The 23,983-nt window shown below is 43.0% G+C and overlaps 1 protein-coding gene across 7 annotated transcripts in view; it reads left to right on the plus strand.

Moving 5' to 3' along the window:
* Positions 1 to 23,983, plus strand: part of ACOT7 (acyl-CoA thioesterase 7) — a 342,748-nt gene that overhangs the window by 255,709 nt on the left and 63,056 nt on the right. For all 7 annotated transcript variants that reach the window (XM_075328840.1, XM_075328837.1, XM_075328835.1 and 4 more), the window contains one exon: positions 20,658 to 20,774. In XM_075328840.1, the coding sequence (XP_075184955.1) occupies positions 20,658 to 20,774 (117 nt within the window). The remainder of the gene's footprint in view (positions 1 to 20,657; positions 20,775 to 23,983) is intronic.

Raw genomic sequence — 23,983 nt, forward strand, 5'->3', positions numbered from 1 at the left:
GGACCCTTTGCAGTCTAGTAGCTTATCATAATGCACATTTATACCTATTTCAGAGGTGGAAAAATGCCCTCGAACCTCTTGGGCTCTTGTGCGGCTGCACAGGTTGCACCAATGATATGTATGCACCTGTATGTCGGGTAAAAAGTGTAGCATGTTTCTATAGATTTGATGTTTGGGGGAAAATATGGCCATACCGAGGTACAATATGATAGTTCATGGAGTGTCTATGTGATATGGAACCATAGTGTCAGGGGTGTGTCACTGTTGACGGACAGTCCTGTGGTGTTCACCTGAAGAAGGTCGCAGCGTTTGGCTATACCAGCTGCTCCCTGACATTTTATTCTTCCTGCTGTGGTGTAAGTAGTATCCTATATATCTTCTCTGCTTGGGGTTAATTCTTTTCCTTTTAGGACCCTACATATATCCTCACCTTTCAGCTGTTAGTCATCATCACTTCCCTTTGTGTCCTTTAATACCCACATTTCCCCTTGGTGTTTGCTGGTGATAAAGTTACAGTATATTCCTATACAGGCCTTGGATGTAAGCACTTGGCTTGAATTCATCTGAAAAAAATATTGTTTGTTGCTGTTCCTCTCCCTGAGTCTTCTTGGAGATAAGTTATTTCTTAACTTCCCCCTGTTTGTGCTGTCTGTGTCTTCTTTAAAGCCTAGTAGGGTTGACTAAGTGCTCATCCCATCCATTCCTTAACTAGAGCCTATTTCAGGGCCAGGTATCCTGCTTGGTGCATAGGTGCAGAACTTATCTAGGGTGGTCAGGGGCCAGCGGAAGGTTTGGTTAGGGGTCACCATCTACCCCATCCCTAGAAACAGGATTTCCTTTCACTGTTGCCATGTGCGTCGTACTTCCCCATACTTAGCATGACACATAGAGGCTGCATGTGCTGTTGTTAAGGGTCTATGGAAGTGGCGTTGCTGTGTGCATAGGGCCATGATGTGTTTTATACATGTTCTGTATATTCTGTTACTTTATTACCATTCTGCTTCAGTGGGATAATATTAATGTCTAACATCAGCAACCCCTCGTTGATCCCCACCATCCCTCTACTATGTAGAATAAATGGTTTCTTGTAATAATTATCGCATTATAAGCTTATCTTTACTACTGGGAATGATAAGGTGGAATTAAAGCAGTATTCCGTTTTAGTCATCGGAATAATCATATTTTCCATTGCTGGACAAAATTTGACCTTTCGAAAGAAAAAACAGAAATCAATGTCACATAACTGAAACCACATGGCTTCCATCTGCTCTAATGGAACACTTCTAAGCTCCGCTAACTGCAACCGGGCAGCTTGTTTTATTCAGTTCAGCTATGGTTGAGACTTTGCCAGAAAAGTATTGTTAAAAATGAAAGTTTTCAAAGACTGCGTAGAGTGCTGAGTTCCCTATCTAACTCTATATTGTATACAGTATCTGTCTGCCTAGGTATGTATGTATCTGTGTATTCTTAGCATAGATCTTCAGTTTTGATCTCTCTTATAGGGAGCCTGTCAGCACATTTTTACATATGGAGGTAAAGTGACATGGTTGTCTCTCTGCTTTAAGGGTTTAGTGGCAGGTTCTGGGTCTGAGTCTCTCCTTTCCTTGTGAGACTCTATTTAAATCTATTCCCCTTTCTTTGGGGAAGAGAGGGTTAAGGTCAGTATTCCCTACCAGCAGTCTCCTTACGATCTCAGGTGTTTCCGGTCTGGACCACTCTTAGTCTCTTTATATATCCTCTGCTACCAGCATTCTCATTCATTTGGATGCTTGGCCTGGAGGTAAAAGGGGTTGGTGGAGCCCTCTCTTGAAGTTGCTGTGGTGGCTGCAGTCATGGGTATGATCGCAGCAGTTTGTTGTTGTTATCCCCCGTTTGTCTTCCTTCCCTGGTGTGTTGTATTAGTTCAGTTGTGGGACTAGTGACCCTTACCTGCCCACTCCCTAGCCAGGACTATTGTAGGATCACTCAGGGTTTTAGCTTCCTGCTCGGCAACAGGTGAGGAACCTCTATAGCAGTGTTTCTCAACTCCAGTCCTCAAGACCCATCAACAGATCATGTTTTCAGGTTTTCCTCAATATTAGAAAAGGAATAATTTCATCACCTGTGCAACATTAATGAAAGCCTGAAAACCTGATTGAGGAAAACCTGAAAACATGATCTGTTGGTGGGTCTTGAGGACTGGAGTTGAGAAACACTGCTCTATAGAGACTGACTAGGAGTGCAGGGTACACCAGCAAATAAGTGGAGGAGGTCCCATCTTCCCTCTCATTAGCCCTAGGGATCATGGTTGTTAAAGTGTCCCCAGTGTACCCCTTGTTTGTCTGGTTGTAACCACTGTCAGTTGTGTGTTTGGCCTCATGCCGCACCTTCCCCAAGCCCGTGTTGAGACATAAAGACCGACATCCTATCACTTAGTGAAATGAAAAATTCCCTTTGTCTACAGCTGGGGGGGGTTAACCTTTGTAACCCTCACTGATTTTGGGAATGAAGGTGATGCAACACTAGCTAAATGAAAGCCATCATCAGAATGACCTTTTGTTAAATCAGTCTTTTTGTCTTACATGCATTTGTTTAGCTTTTAACTTTTTTTAACATAACACTATCTGTACTAAAAATAAAAGGTAGAGATCTTGCAATTTTCACATTGGCCATTGGGGCTTTTTTTACTCTAACTTTTTTAATGTTTCAGGAAACAACACATGCTCATAGCCACAATGGTCAGACCTCAACCCTATCTTTTGTATTGAAACATCTAACATTCATGTGAAATGGTCAGGGGGGGGAAGAATTTGACAAAGCCTACTGTAATTGGTGGATCCTGTGTTATCAGCTGTGTATAGAGGTGTTACTTCTTGTAATACTGCCTCTGATGATAAGGAAACTGCTGAAAACTGTTCCTAGAAGGACAAGAAGCATGAATCTAAAAAAAATCTTGTGGCCAGTGGAAAAAAATTGCAAGATAAGTCCTTTTTATTTCTTCAATAAAGATCATGACGATCATTGGCCAAAAAATTGTTAAAAGTACATTTACACAAAAAGGTGACTTTTTGATGACGGCTTCCCTTTAAGCGCTGATTCTTCATCATTTCTCCACAGTACAGGGGCATATCCCATCAAGTGAAGAGGCCAACTATTGCTCCTTGTACAGCAGGGTCGCCAGAAACTCCAATACAGGCTCATTTGAGGATCCGTATGGCTCCCAGAGGGCGGAATGCTATTCATAAGTGGTGGTGTTACTCTCAGAGATGAGAATACCCTCTTAAACCAAGGAGGGCATGAGTTTTACTATTGTAAAAAGTTAGAAAAACTGGACTTCGTCATGCAGAAAGACCTAAATATGCAGGTTATACTCAATTTCTGACAACGCTATTATATCTAAGGCACTTTTGTAGCTGCCTAAAACAGTGGGTTCCATACAAGCTGCTTTCTATAGTACGACCCCTGAAGGTACGCTGCACATGTTTTTAATATAAGAACTGTTCTAGTCATCTTGTGGCCATACCTTTTCAATTAACTTTTTTTTTTTTGTTTGTTTTTTCTATGTTTTTTAAGTATTCATGCCAATACAATGTACCTTGTTCTCCAGCTGTATTTAGTAACCCTTTACTCTAGCAGTTTAGAAACTGTTAAAGGGACAGTACATCTAACATAAAACTTGCCTTGTATGGAAACTACTTTATTGTATTGATAAGTTATCAGTGATAACTCACTTATCAGAGCAGGTCACAATCTTTCATTGCTCCAAAGTTCAATTCTTCATACCCAAAAGAAGAGGTTTTGGTGGTGGACAATGGATTATCATCCTGCGGGGCAGCGAGTGTTCTATGCAGGAGGCTGCTCACGATCAGGGCTTGTTCAGCTGTGGATGTCACGGCTGTGACAGAAAGGGGGTGACTGGAAGGGAGCCCCTGCGCTGGCCCTCAGACTAAACGTACTCTAGGCTATCCCTCAACCCAGAGGTACGCTTGAAGGTAGCGAGGTCTGAGCCCCCAGTGTCTCCCTATCTCCTGTCCTTGGCCCTGATGGTAAGATTTCCCCCCCACAACCCACCACCTAAAGCGACAAGCTAGGACAGAAGGCAAAAACCCCACTGACAAATATAGACAGACAGGGTAACAACAAAACACATACCTAAAAACCAACACCAGAGGACTACTAAAGGTGTACAGGGAGGGGGAACTAAGGAAAGGAGAAACTAACATAACTGGGTACTTTCATACAACACAAGCAGCAGCAGTAATCACCTCCTCACAGCTCCAGGCCTAGCTCCAGAATGATCTGAATAACCGGCACCCTCTGCAGGGAGCAGAGCGTTTTTTTCCAGACCGGAAGTGGTGATATGAGAAAACACCCTGCAACTGCCAAAAGAACAATGCAAGCTTAATGTGTATGGCCTCAGATGATAAACGAGAGTCCACCCCTGAGTCTGTCACTAATCTCAAAAACAGAAGGATTTTCTCTCTGTTCTCCCTGCGGAGAACACAAGCATTCCCGCAGCATAAATTGACATTCTGCAGCACGGAAACCGCACCGCATGTCAGTTTACGCTGCGGGAAAAACAATCACACTAGGCATTGGATTTCTATAAATCCCATCCACTGTGCTTGTACTGTACAACGCAGCATTCCGAATTCAGTGAAAACATGTTGCATCCAAAACACTGTGAACGTTAATCTTGGACACGCAGTTTCTCCAGGCACATGGGTGTGAATGTGACCGGCACTGCGGCCTTCCTCTGCTCTGCCCCATTCCTCTTCATAGCACCCTACCTGTGGCCCTTTCGGTTCTGCTGACTGGTGTGGGTCTTGATCACAGATGATCGATGGAGCATCCTACCGCTCGGGCTCTATAGAGTTTTAATTGTAAATGTCAAAACTGCAGAATAAAAGAAAAGAACATAAGTGAAAATGAAAAAAAGATAACATTCGCACATTCACAGTCTAACATAGCGGTCATTAGCAGCAGGTTGCGTCTGACACATGCTGATAGTCAGTTCCAGTCCTTTGATGGCAGTAAAATTGTCATCATCTAATATTGATGTGTTGGCTCCAAGGAATTGGGTTTCTTCTGAGACATCTTATATGATAAGGGAGCCCAAACTTTCTATATATATGATTACAGTTTGTATCCTAGACATGTCTCCCGCCTTTCACGGCAGATGTTACAGCTTTTCAGAATGTCTTGTTCCTGATGCCTTGTTCTGCTCTGATCTTCTTTATTTGGGATTGCAGAATTTCGGATAACCATAGTAACTGGAGATGTTCTCTTTAGATGTGATAACAATTAGACTCGTCTCTTTAGACCAAGGTTGTTATCCTCTTCAATTTTTTTTTTTTTTTGAGGGGGGAAGGGGGTGAATTTGACCAAAAATTACAGAAAGCTCTAAATTTTTGAAGTGACAACGCCCCCATATTAGAACCTCAAATTGATCATAACTAGTGATGGGTGAATAATAAGTGTTTGTGTCCAGATTATGCTTACCGAATATTCCAATATTCGTCGCAGCAAGAAAAATCATCCATTTGCCCATTGACTTGGATTAGGATCGTTATTCTGGAATACTGGAATAGAACTTTAGGATACATTACAAATAATTTGAACACAAATAGTTACTATTCGCCCATCTTTAATCTTAACATATTGCTGAATCTTAAATACCCTGAAATTATAGGTTATGGCCAATAAAGAAAAAGCTGGAAGCAATGTGAATAATGCTGTAATTCTTACCTGTTACATCTTGCATTATATTTTTTACATGGCACCAATGGTCTTGTCCAATCTACCGGCATCATTTCTGCTGCCCAGCAAATACAGACGGGTTGGGAAATGATAAGTGCTGGAGACAGTGAGAAATTAAAGGGGTTTTGCCATGAATACATTGCTCTAGTGCCAGCTCACCAGCGCTACTCTCAGTCTTTATGCTGGCTCACCGGTGCTACTCCCTTTGTGCCGGCTCACTGGTGCTACTCTCTGTCTTTGTGCTGGCTCACCAGTACTTCTTTCAGTCTTTGTGGTGGCTCACCGGTGCTAATCTGTTTTTGTGGCGACTTATTGGCGCTACTCGGTCTTTGTGCCGGCTCATTGGTGCTACTCGGTCTTTGTGCTGGCTTATTGGCGCTGCTTTCAGTCTTTGTTCCAGCTCAGCGGTGCTACTCTTTGTGCCAGCTTACCGGCGCTACTCTTTGTGCTGGCTTACCGGCGCTACTCTTTGTGCTGGCTTACCGGCGCTACTCTTTGTGCTGGCTCACCAGCGCTACTCTTTGTGCTGGCTTACCAGCGCTACTCTTTGTGCTGGCTTACCGGCGCTACTCTTTGTGCTGGCTCACCAGCTCTACTCTTTGTGCTGGCTTACCGGCGCTACTCTTTGTGCTGGCTCACCAGCGTTACTCTTTGTGCTGGCTCACCAGCGCTACTCTTTGTGCTGGCTTACCGGCGCTACTCTTTGTGCTGGCTCACCAGCTCTACTCTTTGTGCTGGCTTACCAGCGCTACTCTTTGTGCTGGCTTACCGGCGCTACTCTTTGTGCTGGCTTACCGGCGCTACTCTTTGTGCTGGCTCACTGGCGGTACTCTTTGTGCTGGCTTACCGGCGCTACTCTTTGTGCTGGCTTACCGGCGCTACTCTTTGTGCTGGCTCACTGGCGCTACTCTTTGTGCTGGCTTACCGGCGCTACTCTTTGTGCTGGCTTACCGGCGCTACTCTTTGTGCTGGCTTACCGGCGCTACTCTTTGTGCTTGCTCACCAGCGCTACTCCTGTCTTTGTACTGGCTCACCGGTGCTACACTGCCTTTATTGACAGCAGTGAGATTATGATTGCCGGTCAGGTGACTACTACATTGACCTCCTAGCTGAGCCCAGTGTTTGGCTGCAGAATGACATGCAGTGTAGTCAGGACTTCTCATAGAAGAAAAAGGAGGAAACACTGGCACCATTCAGCGAGCTAACCGCTTAATCCTTCTATTCCAGGGTTATACACGTATTATATGGCAATAAATTCCATTGCATACTGGCCTCTGTGCTCATTCCAATAGACCACAATTCACAGTATCCATGGAGGAGAGACGGAAGGCACTCACCAGAAATGCGGTAAAAAAAGCTGTTTATTCAACCATCAGGTCAAAGGGAAAAGGCGTGGGGAGGTGGGAACACACAATCCGTTGGGTCCGAACTCTTCCACCTGCATTCCCCTTGCTCACCCTCCTACGTATGACGGTAACCCTATGGCTGTCATTTTTATGAACTTGATTGAATAAAGCTTCTGTTTTTTTACGGATGGTGTGTGCCACTATTTCTATAGAACATTGCATCCCATTGCCCACTGTTGTTAACTTATTGTATAGACTATGCTGCACATTTTAAGATATTTTTGCAGTTCTCATAGCGCTGTTTCTGGAGTCCAAATCCATTTCATAAACACAAAAGTAAATAAGAAAAGTCTTGTTGCCTGTAGTCACCACTAGGGGGAGCTCGGGAGCATAATGCATACTGTTTTATGTATATAAAATATACAGTAGGCTTCCTCTAGTGGTGGCTAGAACATTTTTTTTGTTAATATGTACTGGAATAACCTCTTAAAGGGTTGAGCTACAAGGTCTGCCATTATTTTCCTTTGACCGTTTTATTTGCAGCTCAGCAAGGGGTCATCTCCAAATTGACGCAATAAGTTATACATTTTTTAATGCATCAAGTCCAACTTCTGATGCCCCAGCAATTGTGACGATAGGAGTCTCAAGTCCACGTTCATAGTGATGAGCGAACCCGAACTGTAAAGTTTGGGGTTCGTATCGAACATTAGGTGTTTGGGTCCTGGACCCAGACTCAGATTTCTCAGTGAAAGTCCGTGATACAGTTCAGGTTCAGCCACCCGGATAAAAAAAGGGGGGTTAAAGCAGGAGAATATACTTACCGAGCAAAGATAAGCCAACAGCTGGGGCTGCAGCCTGTAGCTGTGGCTTTATCTGTGCTGGTATCATCATAGGGGGGACCCTACTTCCATATTTAAATTAATTTATTTATTTTACATTCCACTATAAGCACGCACACAGCGCCTCTGATTCCAACAATCACCAGCGCTGTTAGAGATGGTGGGGGCGTGGTCTATCGGCAGCCAATCAGAGGTGCCAGTGGGTGGGGAAAGCAGTGAATATGTATGAGGACTGATGAGCGGACCCGAAAGTAGTGATACAGCTGCACAGGAGGCTCTGTAAGAATATTCTCCTGCTTTAACCCTTTTATTTTACAGTTAATGTTCAGGGTCCCCATGAACTTATATTGAGTTCGGTGTCCGGGCAGATGTATGGGTCTCAAACTTTTTTCCCTTTTTTTTTTAAAGTCCGGCCGGACCCACCGAACCCGAACATCTGCGGGTTCACTCATCTCTATCCATGCACGCTGCTTCAGTCATTCACAATGGGGATTGAAATAACCAAATAATGTTCTTGGCTATTTCCATCACTCTCCTAAAAAATGGATGGAGCAGCAGTGTTTATATGGGACATGGCTCTTTTCACCCACTGTATTTAAGGACCCCTTTCTTGCAATCACTGTCATACGCCCATTCCGCCTTCATGCTCAGACAAGTATCCCTTATTATGTAGCTAGGTGATATATATTTTTATTTAGGACAACCCCTTTAAATGAGGATGAGATGCAGTATCACGCATGATCTATAGATCAGACTAGCGCCGTTCCTGAATAAACTACCGTACTTTTCTTATCCTGGATGACCACTTTTTAAGATGTTGTTGTTTGTTATTTGATGGCTTTGATTGTTTTAGCTTAGTTATATCTTCCCATGTTCCACTGACTATAGATCTTGTCATTTGTTTGACATTGTAGCCTTTTTTTCCTTTATTCTGCTTTCCTGACACAGTTGGCTGAATGTAATCCCAGAACGATCCACAGCTGTTGGTACATCCGGTGTAGCGCACATCTGGGACATTTCTGGAACTAATAAAAGTTACTGATTGTGATACAGAAGGCAACATAACGTTCTGCAGTGTACAAGTTCTGGGGCCCTCCACCCTCCCAGAACGAATGCAGCTGCTGGCGACTCAGTTTTATCTGGGTGCAGTAGCGGGTGTATATATGCCAACAACAATATATGGCATTTTCTGAGCTGTCCAATATATGACATCTGAAGTGGTTCTTACATTTTCAATATGTTTGGGGCACTAAGACTGGCAGCACCTAGTGAAGAATTGTGGCAAACATTGTGTCATTATGGGGGCACTGGTATGGGTGTGCTGTAGGATGACACTGTGTTCCAGTAAACCACCAGAGATTGCAATTAAAGGTATAGTGTTGCTTATTGATCGAAATGTAATCATCTAATTTAAAGAGGACCAACCACCAGAATTTTCCTATATAAGCTAAAGCCAGTGCTATACTGGCACTATCATGCTGATTCTATACATACCTTTAGTTATTAGATCGGATGTATACTTTCTGAAATACAGGCAAGCAAAGTTTGTGCAATGCACTGTTATTTGATTGATAGCAGCTACAGAATATCTAATAGGTGGATCGGATTTTACTAGTTATTCCCGCCCCTGTCTGTGGCCTGTCCTTCCTCCCCCTGTAATAACAGAGACGGGGGAGGAAGGACAGGCAGACAGGCAGGGGCGGGAATAACTAGTAAAACCCGACCCACCTATTAGATATTCTGTAGTTGTTATCAATCAAATAACAGTGCATTGCACAAACTTTACTTGCCTGTATTTCAGAAAGTATACATCCGATCTCACAACTAAAGGTATGTATAGAATCAGCATGATAGCACCAGTATAGCACTGGCTTTAGTTTATGTAGGAAAATCCTGGTGGTTGGTCCTCTTTAGAGAGGGCTCTAACCATTAGAAATCGTTTTATTAGAGAAGTTCCTTGACCATAATCTTTTCTATGGTATTTTTGCTGTTCTCTTTTTAAGCCTCCCAGCAATCGTCTGTAGGAGAAGTCGCCCACAGTTGTTCAGTTTCCCTACAATGGAGGACAAATTAAGAATTACACTAATCCATTCACATCAGTTAGCTCTCGATGTGATGTAGGGTTTCTCCAGAGATTGAGATTCTCTTTCTAGGCATTTTTTGCTCTTAAAAGCAGTTTCCAGATAAAGGATTGTTGTAAAATAAAGAAGTGTTAATTACTGTTCCAGTCTCTCCCCTGCTCCAGTGGCTTATACCAGGAACGGATATGATAACATCCCAACTGTCCGTCACCTGACCCTGTAGCCTCAGCGGTCAGGAAACTTCTGGACTGAGCAAAGCTAACAAAAGATGGTGCTGGAGCAACCGAGGACTGGCATTTTAATACTGATTGAAAAATCATGGAAACACTTTATAAAAGGAATTTGTCAACTTGATTTCATCCACCCACTTCCCCACCCAAAACTGTTTATATGCGCATCTAGACCTTGCAAAGAGATGTCCATCCTTACCTTAATCTAGGAAGTACATTCCTCCGTTGCAGAGAAATCGCCATTCAAATCAATATGCAAATGAGGCGTAAGTGCTTTGGGTGTGACCAAGCACTTCCCAAACCTCTGACTCCTCAACTAAGCATTGCCTTTTTCTGCCAAACTGATGGATCCTGTGCTTAAAGCTGTCATCCAGGACATGTTTTGCTTACAGGGCTAAGAACTCACAGGCAGATAATGCTAACAACCTGCCAGTTCTGCTCGGCTCCGATCTCTGCTGGCTCAGTGCGGTCACTGATCACTCCTGCTGGTGTCACGTCGACAGATCAGCGGCTTCTCTTCCGCTCTGCTGCCTAACTGTCACACAGAGTTTTGCACAAACTTCGCCAACTGTCATGGCGGCGTTGGGCGTTGTTCAAATTGCAGATTTTGACACTCCGCCTGATTTGTTTTTTCTCGTGTCTGGGAACAACACAGGCAGACTCAGGCGTCAACCTGCTGTGTGCTTATTCATAGGCAGACTAGCAAGATTTAATCTCTGCTGGTCTGCTTGCTCCTTTGGTCACATGTTGTGGGGAGGCCTATCACATCTGCTCCACTCCTATTTATGCTGGTTGAAACCTTCCACCCATGCCAGTTGTAGTTTATTCTATCTTGGTCTGTGAGGTGTGGTGTCCCAGACTTATTGGTGAAAGTTGTGCTCTTTGCTTTGTGCGGTTGGGGAGTTTACCCCTGTTGTTTTTTAGCTTCCTACCTGCTCTTGTTTTCCTTCTGAATCTTGAATATGGTCTTTTCCTTTGTGTGTATGCACTGTGTTACAGAGTTTTGTTTTTTCCTTGTCTTTCTTCATCTAAAGGTTTCATCCCACTCCTTTCCTGTCCCTCCCGGGGGGAAAGGGAAGGGGGAATCCACTCTGAACTGGTCAGGAGCAGGGCCAGGAAGGTGACTCCGGCCTCTCCACCTTCAAGAGTATCCCTGACAATGTGGACAGTTTAGGAGACCCGGTTGCTCACTATTCCATTGTCATTGTGACACTAAAGGCCCCGTCACACTAAGCAACATCGCTAGCAACATCGCTGCTAACGAACAACTTTTGTGACGTTGCTAGCGATGTTGCTGTGTGTGACATCCAGCAACAACCCGGCCCCTGCTGTGAGGTCGTTGGTTGTTGCTGAATGTCCTGGGTCATTTTTTAGTTGTTGCTGTCCCGCTGTGAAGCACAGATCGCTGTGTGTGACAGCGAGACAGCAACAACTAAATGTGCAGGCAGCAGGAGCCGGCTTCTGTGGAGGCTGGTAACCAATGTAAACATCGGGTAACCAAGAAGCCCTGTCCTTGGTTACCCGATATTTACCTTTGTTACCAGCCTCCGCCGCTCTCACTGTCAGTGCCGACTCCTGCTCTGTGCACATGTAGCTGCAGGACACATCGGGTTAATTAACCCGATGTGTGCTGTAACTAGAAGAGCAGGGAGCCAGCGCTCAGTGTGCGCTGCTCCCTGCTCTCTGCACGTGTAGCTCCGTGCGCTGGTAACCAAGGTAAATATCGGGTTGGTTACCCGATATTTACCTTAGTTACCAAGCGCAGCATCTTCCACGCGGCGCTGGGGGCTGGTCACTGGTTGCTGGTGAGCTCACCAGCAACTCGTGTAGCGACGCTCCAGCGATCCCTGCCAGGTCAGGTTGCTGGTGGGATCGCTGGAGCGTCGCAGTGTGACATCTCACCAGCAACCTCCTAGCAACTTACCAGCGATCCCTATCGTTGTTGGGATCGCTGGTAAGTTGCTTAGTGTGACTGGACCTTAACTGCGAAGATCTGGCTGTTAATCATCATGGTGTCTGCAATGATGTCCGTCTAAAGAGTAGACACTGGGAGAGAAGATGTTTCTCTGTTGACGACGGGTGAAATGAAGCAGGGGAATCGTCGACAGAGATTGTCTCCAAGCAAAACAGGCAGGTAGTTAGTGACTTACCTGCCTGTTCATTCTTAGCCCTATAGGCAAAAATATTACAAATTCTGTATAGCCCCTTTAAAGTCACACAATGGATGAGCTGTCAGTCAAGCTGGAGGAGGTGGTGTCAGGCGTGGAATAGCACCGGGTCGACCGAGGCTCGGGAAACGCCCAAAGCACTTCAGAATCATTTCTCATATAAATTCAAAAAGTGATTTCTTGGTAACGGAGGAATGGATGGACTTGTCTTTGCAAGTGCAAGAAGCCCATATAAATAGTTTGGGGTGGGGGTAAAATCATGCTGACCCATTCCCTTCAAATAGTTCCCATAGAGGTGGCAGTTATAATAAGGTTCAGTAGAAGTCATGGCCCCTATCGGCACTGGAATAATGGACCGTGCTAGTTCTTACCCAACAGATGCTATATAGATAGAAACTTAAAAACTCTAATATTAGCTGGAAGTTTTATAAACTGGAGCCTGAATGGAAAAAGCTTACGTCCTGTGTGGCTTTCCCCTAATAAATATCTTTTTTTTTTGCCATTGACCCAGTCACTTGGCTTAGAAAGTGTAAATTTATTACCAATATAAACTTTTTTTAACATTCTGCAAATGACATTGGTTAAGTATTTTATTATATTCCATGCGCACATTCCCGGGATGGTTCCCTTTACACTGAACTCTGCAGCTGCAACAGAAAAGACATGCAAAATATAGAGATTTGAGAACAAAGGGCTGAGCACAATATTGGGGCGGTGGGTCGGCCACATTTCTGGGACCTCACACGGAGATATCCTATGTATGGTAATCATGGACTAATAATATAGTGTGGTCGTCTACATATAATAGGGGGGATTTTTCTAACAAGGATGGATTTCCGATAGTAAATAGTCACATTACGTCACCTAAAATGTTTCATTACTTCGGTGTAATAGAAATTTTCTACAAAGAGGAACCTTTCATGTCCTGCATAAAATAATGAATGGACACAGTGTAATACTCGGTTTGCCCTATGGTGGTGCTGTAGGAAAATCCAACACCACCAGGTTTGCACACATAATACAGCTGATCTTCAAGACATACAAGTGCATCTCAATAAATTAGAATATCATCAAAAAGTTAATTTATTTCAGTAATTCAATACAAAAAGGAAACACATATATTGTATAGAGTCATTACACACAGAGGGATCTATTCCTATATGTTATATAGAGCCATTACACACAGAGGGATCTATTCCTATATATTATATAGAGTCATTACACACAGAGGGATCTATTCCTATATATTATATAGAGCCATTACACACAGAGGGATCTATTCCTATATATTATATAGTCATTACACACAGAGGGATCTATTCCTATATCTTATATAGAGTCATTACACACAGAGGGATGTATTTCTATATATTATATAGAATCATTACACACAGAGGGATCTATTCCTATATATATTATATAGAGTCATTACACACAGGGATCTATTCCTATATATTATATAGAGTCATTACACACAGAGGGATCTATTCTTATATATTATATAGAGTCATTACACACAGAGGGATCTATTCCTATATATTATATAGAGCCATTACACACAGAGGGATCTATTCCTATATATTATATAGAGTCATTACACACAGAGGGATCTATTCCTATATATTATATAGAGTGATTACACACAGAGGGATCTATTCCTATATATTATATAGAGTCATTACACACAGAGGGATCTATTCCTATATATTATATAGAGCCATTACACACAGAGGGATCTATTCCTATATATTATATAGCGTCATTACACACAGAGGGATCTATTCCTATATATTATATAGAGTCATTACACACAGAGGTATCTATTCTTATATATTATATAGAATCATTACACACAGAGGGATCTATTCCTATATATTATATAGAGTCATTACACACAGAGGGATCTATTTTTATATATTATATAGAGTCATTACACACAGAGGGATCTATTTTTATATATTATATAGAATCATCACACACAGAGGGATCTATTTCACATGTTTATTTCTGTTAATATTAATTATGGCTTACAGCCAATGAAAACCCAGAAGTTATCTCAGAAAATTAGAATATTATATAAGACCAACTGAAAAATGATTTTACACTCAGAAATGTTGGCGCCTTCTGAAAAGTCTGTACAGTAAATGCCTGAATACTTGGTTGTGGCTCCTTTTGCATGAATTACTGCATCAATGTGGCGTGGCATGGAGGCGATCAGCCTGTGGCACTGCTGAGGTGTTATGGAAGCCCAGGTTGCTTTGATAGCAGCCTTCAGCTCATTTGCATTGTTGGCTCTGGTGTCTCTCATATATTCTCTATGGGGTTTAGGTCAGGTGAGTTTGCTGGACAATCAGGCACAGTGATACTATGGTTAGTAAACCAGGTATTGGTACTTTTGGCAGTGTGGACAGGTGCCAAGTCCTGCTGGAAAATGAAATCTCCATTTCCAATAAGCTTGTTGGCAGAGGGAAGCATGAAGTGCTGTAAAATGTCCTGGTAGACGGCTGCGCTGACTTTGGTATTGATGAAACACAGTGGAGCTACACCAGCAGATGACATGGCTGCCCAAACCATCACTGATTGTGGAGACTTCACACTGGACCTCAGCAGCTTGGATTGTGGCCTCTCCACTCTTCCTCCAGACAATGGGACCGCGATTTCCAAATGAAATGCAAAATTTACTTTTATCTGAAAACATCACCTTGTACCACTGAGAACAGTCCACTGCTTTTTCTCCTTGGCCCAGGTAAGACGCTTCTGGCGTTGTCTATTGGTCATGAGTGGCTTGACACAAGGAATGCGACACTTGTAGCCCATGTCCTGGATACGTCTGTGTGCGGTGGCTCTTGAAGCATTGACTCCAGCAGCAGTCCACTCCTTGTGAATCTCCCCCAAATTTTTAAATGGCCTTTTCTGAACAATCCTATCAAGGCTGTGGTTATCGCGGTTGCTTGTGCACCTTTTTCTACCACACTTTTTCCTTCCACTCAACCTGCCATTAATATGCTTGGATACAGCACACTGTGAACAGCCAGCTTCATTAGCAATGACCTTTTTGTGGCTTACCCTACTTGTGGAGTGTGTCAATGACTGCATTCTGGACATCTATCAAGTCAGCAGTCTTCCCCATGATTGTGTAGCCTACTGAACCAGACTAAGAGACCATTTAAAATGCTTAGGAAACCTTTGCAGGTGTTTTGTGGTAATTATTCTCATCTTTTGAGGTAATGACTTTTGGGTTTTCATTGGCTGTAAGCCATAATCATCAACAGTAACAGAAATAAACACTTGAAATAGATCCTTCTGTGTGTAATGACTCTATATAATATATAGGAATAGCTCACTCTGTGTAATGACTCTGTACAATATATAGGTATAGATCCTTCTGTGTGTAATGACTATATTTAATATATAGAAATAGATCCCTCTGTGTGTAATGACTCTATATAATATATAGGAATAGATCCCTCTGTATGTAATGACTCTATATAATATATAGGAATAGATCCCTCTGTGTGTATTGACTCTATATAATATATAGAAATAGATCCCTCTGTGTGTAATGACTGTATATAATATATAGGAATAGATCCCTCTTTGTGTAATGACTCTGTATAATATATAGAAATAGATCCCTCTGTGTGTAATGACTCTATATAATATATAGAAATAGATTCCTCTGTGTGTAATGACTCTATATAATATATAGAAATAGATGCCTCTGTGTGTTATGACTCTATATAATATATAGAAATAGATCCCTCTGTGTGTAATGACTATATAATATATAGGAATAGATCCCTCTGTGTGTAATGACTCTATATAATATATAGGAATAGATCCCTCTGTGTAATGACTATATAATATATAGGAATAGATCCCTCTGTGTGTAATGACTATATAATATATAGGAATAGATCCCTCTGTGTGTAATGACTCTATATAATATGTGTATCCTTTTTGTATTGAATTACTAAAATAAATTAACTTTTTGATGATATTCTAAGTTAATGAGATTACTCTTGTATTTCGTCATTAGCCTATTAAGTGACGACTCTCATAAGTGGGGATTGTCCAACATTTAATTTTCAGAAACACTTATTAAAATAAAAGGCAGAACCTGATTACTTGTTATGGACAGCAGTTCCACTTTTTTTCTTTTTGCATCAGATTTAATCAATGACCCCAATACATGGTGATGGTGGCTTCATTGATGATCCAGAATATTAGACAATCCGACCCAGGTATAGAATTTCATTGTATTATGTATAGTGATATCTCTTGTAGAAATGTGGTCTTTTCAAAGAAAAAAAACCCAATATACTTCTTTTTTAATTTTATCTTTTTTTAGTCCATCTAATTTTTTCAAAGACCCTAGGGGGCATTCCTTGCCTCATATGTAAATATCATCCACAGATCCGTCTGAATTATGAGGACCTCATTAAATAAACATGCGTTCTTTCCATCTCCTATGATAATGTGTGCCGTACTGGAGAAGATGTGGTATATGATTCTGCAGCGAGAGGGGTTAATAATCATGGCATTTTGATCTGATTTGTGAAGGTGTTTTTGGAAGGCCTATATTTACACACTACCTGCGATTAGCTGAGGTGTGACTTGGATCCGTCACATACAATCTGTCCACATTATCCTTGGAGTCGGATCAGCTCCGCGCAGAACTCGCTGAATTACTGACATTTAGTCGCTACTATTTAACTTTTAATTGGAATTAGTGTTTTTCCCTTACTCTCTGCTGCTTAAAGAGCCCCAGTCCAAATTTAATTAAGTACTTTTTCTGATGAAAGGATGTATCCAAAATGGGAAACACAACTTATTCTCCTTATTTTATTTTCTATCCTACATTAAATGCACATTCCAGGAGAAACCATACTTTCCCTTTATGGATTTTCACGTGTGATTATTTCCCATTGTACTCCTCCTACCTCCTGTGGTTTTCTGGCTGATACCATATATTTTATCTTTTAACTGTTCTTATGCAATTAGAATCCAAAAATCCACCAATGTATTGAATGGCAACCACATACTTTACCAGTCTTGATTAAAGCTATTCTATGGCCCATTCAAAAGGCTGTAGATTTCGCACTGCCTGTGTCATGAGTGTTAAAAAATCATGTTTTTCCTTGAACGATACCGACTTTTTCCTGTACCACTGCTTGAAGAAGTTGTCTTCCAGAAACTGGCAGTAGGTCTGGGATCTGAGCTTCACTCCATCCTCAACCCAAAAAGGTCCCACAAGTTGATCTTTGATGATACCAGTCAATACCAGTACCCACCTCCACCTTGCTGGCGTCTGAGTCGGAGTGGAGCTCTCTGCCCTTTACTGATCCAGCCTCTGGCCCATCCATCTGGCCCATCAAGAGTCACTCTCATTTCATCAGTCCATAAAACCTTTGAAAAATCAGTCTTCAGATATTTCTTGGCCCAGTCTTGACATTTTATCTTATGTTTCTTGCTCAAAGGTGGTCATTTTTCAGCCTTCCTTACCTTGGCCATGTCCCTGAGTATGGCACACCTTGTGCTTTTTGATATTCCAGTAACATTGCAGCTCTGAAATATGGTCAAACTGGTGGCAAATGGCATCTTGGCAGCTTCACGCTTGATTTTCCTCAATTCATGGGCAGTTATTTTGAGCCTTTTTTGTCCAACACTCTTCTTGTGACTCTGTTGGCTATTTGCCATGAAACGCTTGATTGTTCGGTGATCACGCTTCAAAAGTTTGGCAATTTCATGACTGCTGCATCCCTCTGCAAGACATCTCACAATTTTGGACTTTTCAGAGCCCGTCAAATCTCTCTTCTGACCCATTTTGTAAAAAAAGCAAAAAAGAAAATATCATTACTTACAGCAAGATGGAATTGCAGCTGTATATTGCTCAGGCCAAAAGACTACTACTACTCCAGCAGGATACAGCTAAACCCCCACTAGGTGGAGGCAACACAGGTGCAGGGGGAGCCATTCACACTCACTTCCAAATATGGAGGAGGAGGTGATGGCTGGATGGTAAAACTGCACACTGGTGGCTTGCATAGAGCACTGGTCACACTAGCAGACGCACAGTCACAAACCCGCAGCCTATTAGGTGACGCCCATACTATTAGATCAGGCGGGCTGCCAAGCCGTACCCCCACTGCGCGCTACGTAGGGACAGAAACTCTGATAGCAAGGCCTAACAAAAAGGGGCCTGGCTGTATCCTGTACAAAAACGTTTTTGAGGTTTTTTGTTAGCGTTATGGCCATAAGACGTAAGCCTACAACCCTCGTCACGGGACAGGATACAGCCAGGCCCCTTTTTGTTAGGCCTTGCTATCAGAGTTTCTGTCCCTACGTAGCGCGCAGTGGGGGTACGGCTTGGCAGCCCACCTGATCTAATAGTATGGGCGTCACCTAATAGGCTGCGGGTTTGTGACTGTGCGTCTGCTAGTGTGAACAGTGCTCTATGCAAGCCACCAGTGTGCAGTTTTACCATCCAGCCATCACCTCCTCCATATTTGGAAGTGAGTGTGAATGGCTCCCCCTGCACCTGTGTTGCCTCCACCTAGTGGGGGTTTAGCTGTATCCTGCTGGAGTAGTAGTAGTCTTTTGACCTGAGCAATACACAGCTGCAATTCCATCTGACCCATTTTGCCAAAGGAAAGGAAGTTGCCTAATAATTAAGCACCCCTTATATAGAGTGTTGATGTCATTACACCGCACCCCTCCTCATTACAGAGATGCACATCACCTGATTTACTTAATTGGTAGTTGGCTCTCAGCCTATACAGTTTGGAGTAGGACGACATGTATAAAAAGTATCATGTGATCAAAATACTCATTTGCCTAATAATTCTGCACACAGTGTATAGAAATAGATCCCTCTGTGTGTAATGACTCTATATAATATATAGGAATAGATCCCTCTGTGTGTAATGACTCTATATAATATATAGGAATAGATCCCTCTGTGTGTAATGACTCTATATAATATATAGGAATAGATCCCTCTGTGTGTAATGACTCTATATAATATATAGGAATAGATCCCTCTGTGTGTAATGATTCTATATAATATATAGAAATAGATCCCTCTGTGTGTAATGACTATATAATATATAGGGATAGATCCCTCTGTGTGTAATGACTCTATATAATATATAGGGATAGATCCCTCTGTGTGTAATGACTCTATATAATATGTTTACCTTTTTCTTTTGAATTACTGATATAAATTAACTTTTTTATGATATTATAATTTATTGAGATGCACTTGTATCTTCCACCACAATTTCAGATTATCTGTAGCTTCTAATATTTGTGATTTGGCTGTATCTTCCTATGTGAGGAAAGCAGCTGGATTACTTCTGTTAAACTGCTAATTTCGACTAAGCATGTGATGGAAAAATAGAAAACTATTTTAATGTGTGCCAGAATAGGAGGTGGGGAGAATGATTTCATGGGCTTTTTAGCTCTGGCAGGCTCATGTCCAGTTATTGACGGTAGGACTTGGAAATTTTGGAATATAATCTTTTTGAGATCTTTTGATCAACTTTAGTAATTTTTCTCTTTTGGGGTGCAGTATATGAGATTCTCTCATACTCATTCATCAGATATGTGGGGGAAGGGAATTGATAACTGTTGTAAGTTTAAAACTCCAAATCTAGGCTTCGTTCACACAAGCATCTAAAAAGAAATCATCAGTACAAACAATGATTTTTCATTTCTATTGTCATTTCTATGGTATCCGTTTTCATACATCAGCAATTATTACAATTTACAAGAGTAAATACTGTTCCCTATGTTAATAACAGCAATAGTTCCATAAAAATACTGTTGACCCATATGGAATCCATTTTTTTTTTGTTGTGCACTCATAGACTTAAATAGACTAGTCTCATCCAAAGCACGAAAAAGCGATAGTACATTCTCCAAATTTTTATTTATTTTTTTTCATGTGGATATTCCATTTGTTAAAATAAATGGTAATTTGTTTTGAACTCTAATACCACAGACTACCTTCACTGCTTTTGAGAGATTGATGCCATGTTTGTAAGATATGGTACAAGTCTTTACACTGATACACTCGGCTATACGTAGTGCTGGACCTAAAGGGACAGAGCAAGCAGATGCTGTCTCTCTGGTAGTCCTTGAATCTATATTATGCTTTGCCAATAATAATAGTAATTAGACCTTAAATATTACATTTTATCTTTTGAATCTACAAGGTTACATTATGTTTATGGTTTTCCTTCCTATTTAGGTGTTACAATGAAATTAATGGATGAAGTGGCCGGGATTGTAGCAGCTCGACATTGTAAAACAAATATTGTTACTGCCTCCGTAGATGCTATTAACTTTCATCGCAAAATCCAAAAAGGTATGTCTTATTTACTGTCCTGTAGATTATAGCTATAAAAATTAATAACCTTCTCAGTAGGCTCAGCTCTGTACTTTTGCTACTGGTTGTGTCGTGTATTGCAGCTCAATCCCTTTAACTTTAATGGGACAAAGTTACATATCACTGCAGTACCAGTCACTGCCCCTGTACCAGTCACTGCCCCTGTACTAGTCACTGCCCCTGTACCAGTCACTGACCCTGTACCGGTCACTGCCCCTGTACTAGTCACTGCCCCTGTACCAGTCACTGCCCCTGTACCAGTCACTGCCCCTGTACTAGTCACTGCCCCTGTACCAGTCACTGCCCCTGTACCAGTCACTGCCCCTGTACTAGTCACTGCCCCTGTACCAGTCGCTGCCCCTGTACCGGTCGCTGCCCCTGTACCGGTCGCCGCCCCTGTACCAGTCTCTAACCCTGTACCAGTCTCTGCCCCTGTACCGGTCACTGCCCCTGTACTAGTCACTGCCCCTGTACCAGTCACTGCCCCTGTACCAGTCACTGCCCCTGTACCAGTCACTGCCCCTGTACTAGTCACTGCCCCTGTACCAGTCACTGCCCCTGTACCAGTCACTGCCCCTGTACTAGTCACTGCCCCTGTACCAGTCACTGCCCCTGGAACAGTCACTGCCCCTGTACCAGTCGCTGCCCCTGTACCAGTCACTGCCCCTGTACCAGTCACTGCCCCTGTACTAGTCACTGCCCCTGTACCAGTCGCTGCCCCTGTACCGGTCGCTGCCCCTGTACCGGTCGCCGCCCCTGTACCAGTCTCTAACCCTGTACCGGTCTCTGCCCCTGTACCGGTCTCTGCCCCTGTACCGGTCTCCGCCCTTGTACCGGTCGCCGCCCTGTAACGTTTGCTGCCCCTGTACCGTTTGCTGCCCCTGTACCGTTTGCTGCCCCTGTACCGTTTGCTGCCCCTGCACCGTTTGCTGCCCCTGTACCGTTTGCTGCCCCTGTACCGTTTGCTGCCCCTGTACCGTTTTATGCCCCTGTACCGTTTGCTGCCCCTGTACTAGTTGCTGCCGCTGGACTGTTTGCTGCCCCTGTACCGCTTGCTGCCCCTGTACCGTTTGCTGCCCCTGTACTGTTTGCTGCCCCTGTACCGTTTGCTGCCCCTGTACCGTTTCCTGCCCCTGTACCGTTTCCTGCCCTGTACCGTTTGCTGCCCCTGTACCGTTTGCTGCCCTGTACCGTTTGCTGCCCTGTACCGTTTGCTTCCCCTGTACCGTTTGCTTCCCCTGTACCGTTTGCTTCCCCTGTACCGTTTCCTGCCCCTGTACCATTTGCTGCCCCTGTACCGTTTGCTGCCCCTGTACCGTTTCCTGCCCCTGTACCGTTTGCTGCCCCTGTACCGTTTGCTGCCCTGTACCGTTTGCTGCCCTGTACCGTTTGCTTCCCCTGTACCGTTTCCTTCCCCTGTACCGTTTCCTTCCCCTGTACCGTTTCCTGCCCCTGTACCGTTTGCTGCCCCTGTACCGTTTGCTTCCCCTGTACCGTTTGCTTCCCCTGTACCGTTTGCTGCCCCTGTACTAGTTGCTGCCGCTGGACTGTTTGCTGCCCCTGTACCGCTTGCTGCCCCTGTACCGTTTGCTGCCCCTGTACTGTTTGCTGCCCCTGTACCGTTTGCTGCCCCTGTACCGTTTCCTGCCCCTGTACCGTTTCCTGCCCTGTACCGTTTGCTGCCCCTGTACCGTTTGCTTCCCCTGTACCGTTTGCTGCCCTGTACCGTTTGCTGCCCCTGTACTAGTTGCTGCCCCTGTACTAGTTGCTGCCTCTGTACTAGTTGCTGCCTCTGTACCAGTCGCTGCCCCTGTACCATTTGCTGCCCTTGTTCTAGTCACTGCCCCTGTACCAGGTACAGCCTGGTCCTGGGACAGCCAGGCACTGGCACAGACAGGCACTAAGATTTTTGTTGATCAGCGAAGGCCCCAGTTGTCAGGCCCCCACTGATCTGATATTATTGCCCTGTTTTACTTTTTACTGTTGGGCAGTGGTTTATACTGTTGGCCATGTGTTGTTTTATGGTAAGAGTCCATGCCTCCAGCGAGCACCTCATTAAGATTGGTGCGCACAATGCAATTTGTAATGAATTGACCTCTTAGTCTTTAAGAGGCAAATTTGATTTACCTTGAATACATTTGATAAAAATATTACATTTCTGGGACAAATTCGAGTGTCTGCTATATTCAAATCTCAGCAGATTCGCTCATCTGTGGTTAATGGGCTTCACCTAAAGATCGGCCCATGTCCATATATGAGATTGTCCGATGCGGTCGGTGACCATCTTTGTACAGCGCTACAGAATATTTTGGAGCGATACAATCAATGGGAAATAAATTATAGTGGAATGAACAGATTTATATTTTGTGTAGATTTGTTTACAAATAGTCACATACAGATACAATTTGTATTATGGATTCCTAATGCCCGGGGTAATAAATGGAGGATGACCGATGCAGCCGGTAACGGAAAACATTTCATTAGCTAACAGAATTTATACTTCTGTAGCGTTCCTATAATAACACTCACTAAATCTAATCTGCTGAATGGCTGGGATTTTACTAGATTTCACAGCAAGATTACAGCTCTCTTCCCTTACCAGAAGTGGCTGGAAGATAAATGTTCCTGGGTAATGTATGTTGATGGGTCTTCAGGCAAATATTGCTAAATTGCTTCCCACTGAGCAGCAGAACATTTTCTATTATTAATGTGATTGTGTTTTTAAAAGAAGCCTGTAATTTCAGTAACACAGGGATTAATTTAGAAATCACAATTAAGAGAGAAAATGATTTTCCTTCTGTAATTAAAAGGTTACAGGAAGAGATGAGGCAGATGCTAGGAAGCGTCTTCAGTGATTCCAGCAATGTTTCCGTCCAGAATGTCATCTTCCGACTGCAACCGCGCACCTAGATTGGAAACGAGCTGGGGACGTCAATCTGTTATGTGCGCGACTGACTGTAATAAATTAAAAACATAATCCATGCTCAGTAAATCCCAGATCTTACAATGAAGACATCCGAATGCAACGTGGGCGCCAAACACATAAGAATGGGAAATAATTATGATATAAGCCACAATTCACGTGAGTCCCTTGTCATTCCGGGACCCCAACAAACAGATTAAACTCCGGGAGCAAAAGTGTTTGATTTCCTTGCATGAATCATTACGTTTTTCTTATTATAATTAGA

The sequence above is a fragment of the Anomaloglossus baeobatrachus genome, chromosome 11, assembly GCF_048569485.1.
Source record: "Anomaloglossus baeobatrachus isolate aAnoBae1 chromosome 11, aAnoBae1.hap1, whole genome shotgun sequence".
Classification (NCBI taxonomy): domain Eukaryota; kingdom Metazoa; phylum Chordata; class Amphibia; order Anura; family Aromobatidae; genus Anomaloglossus; species Anomaloglossus baeobatrachus.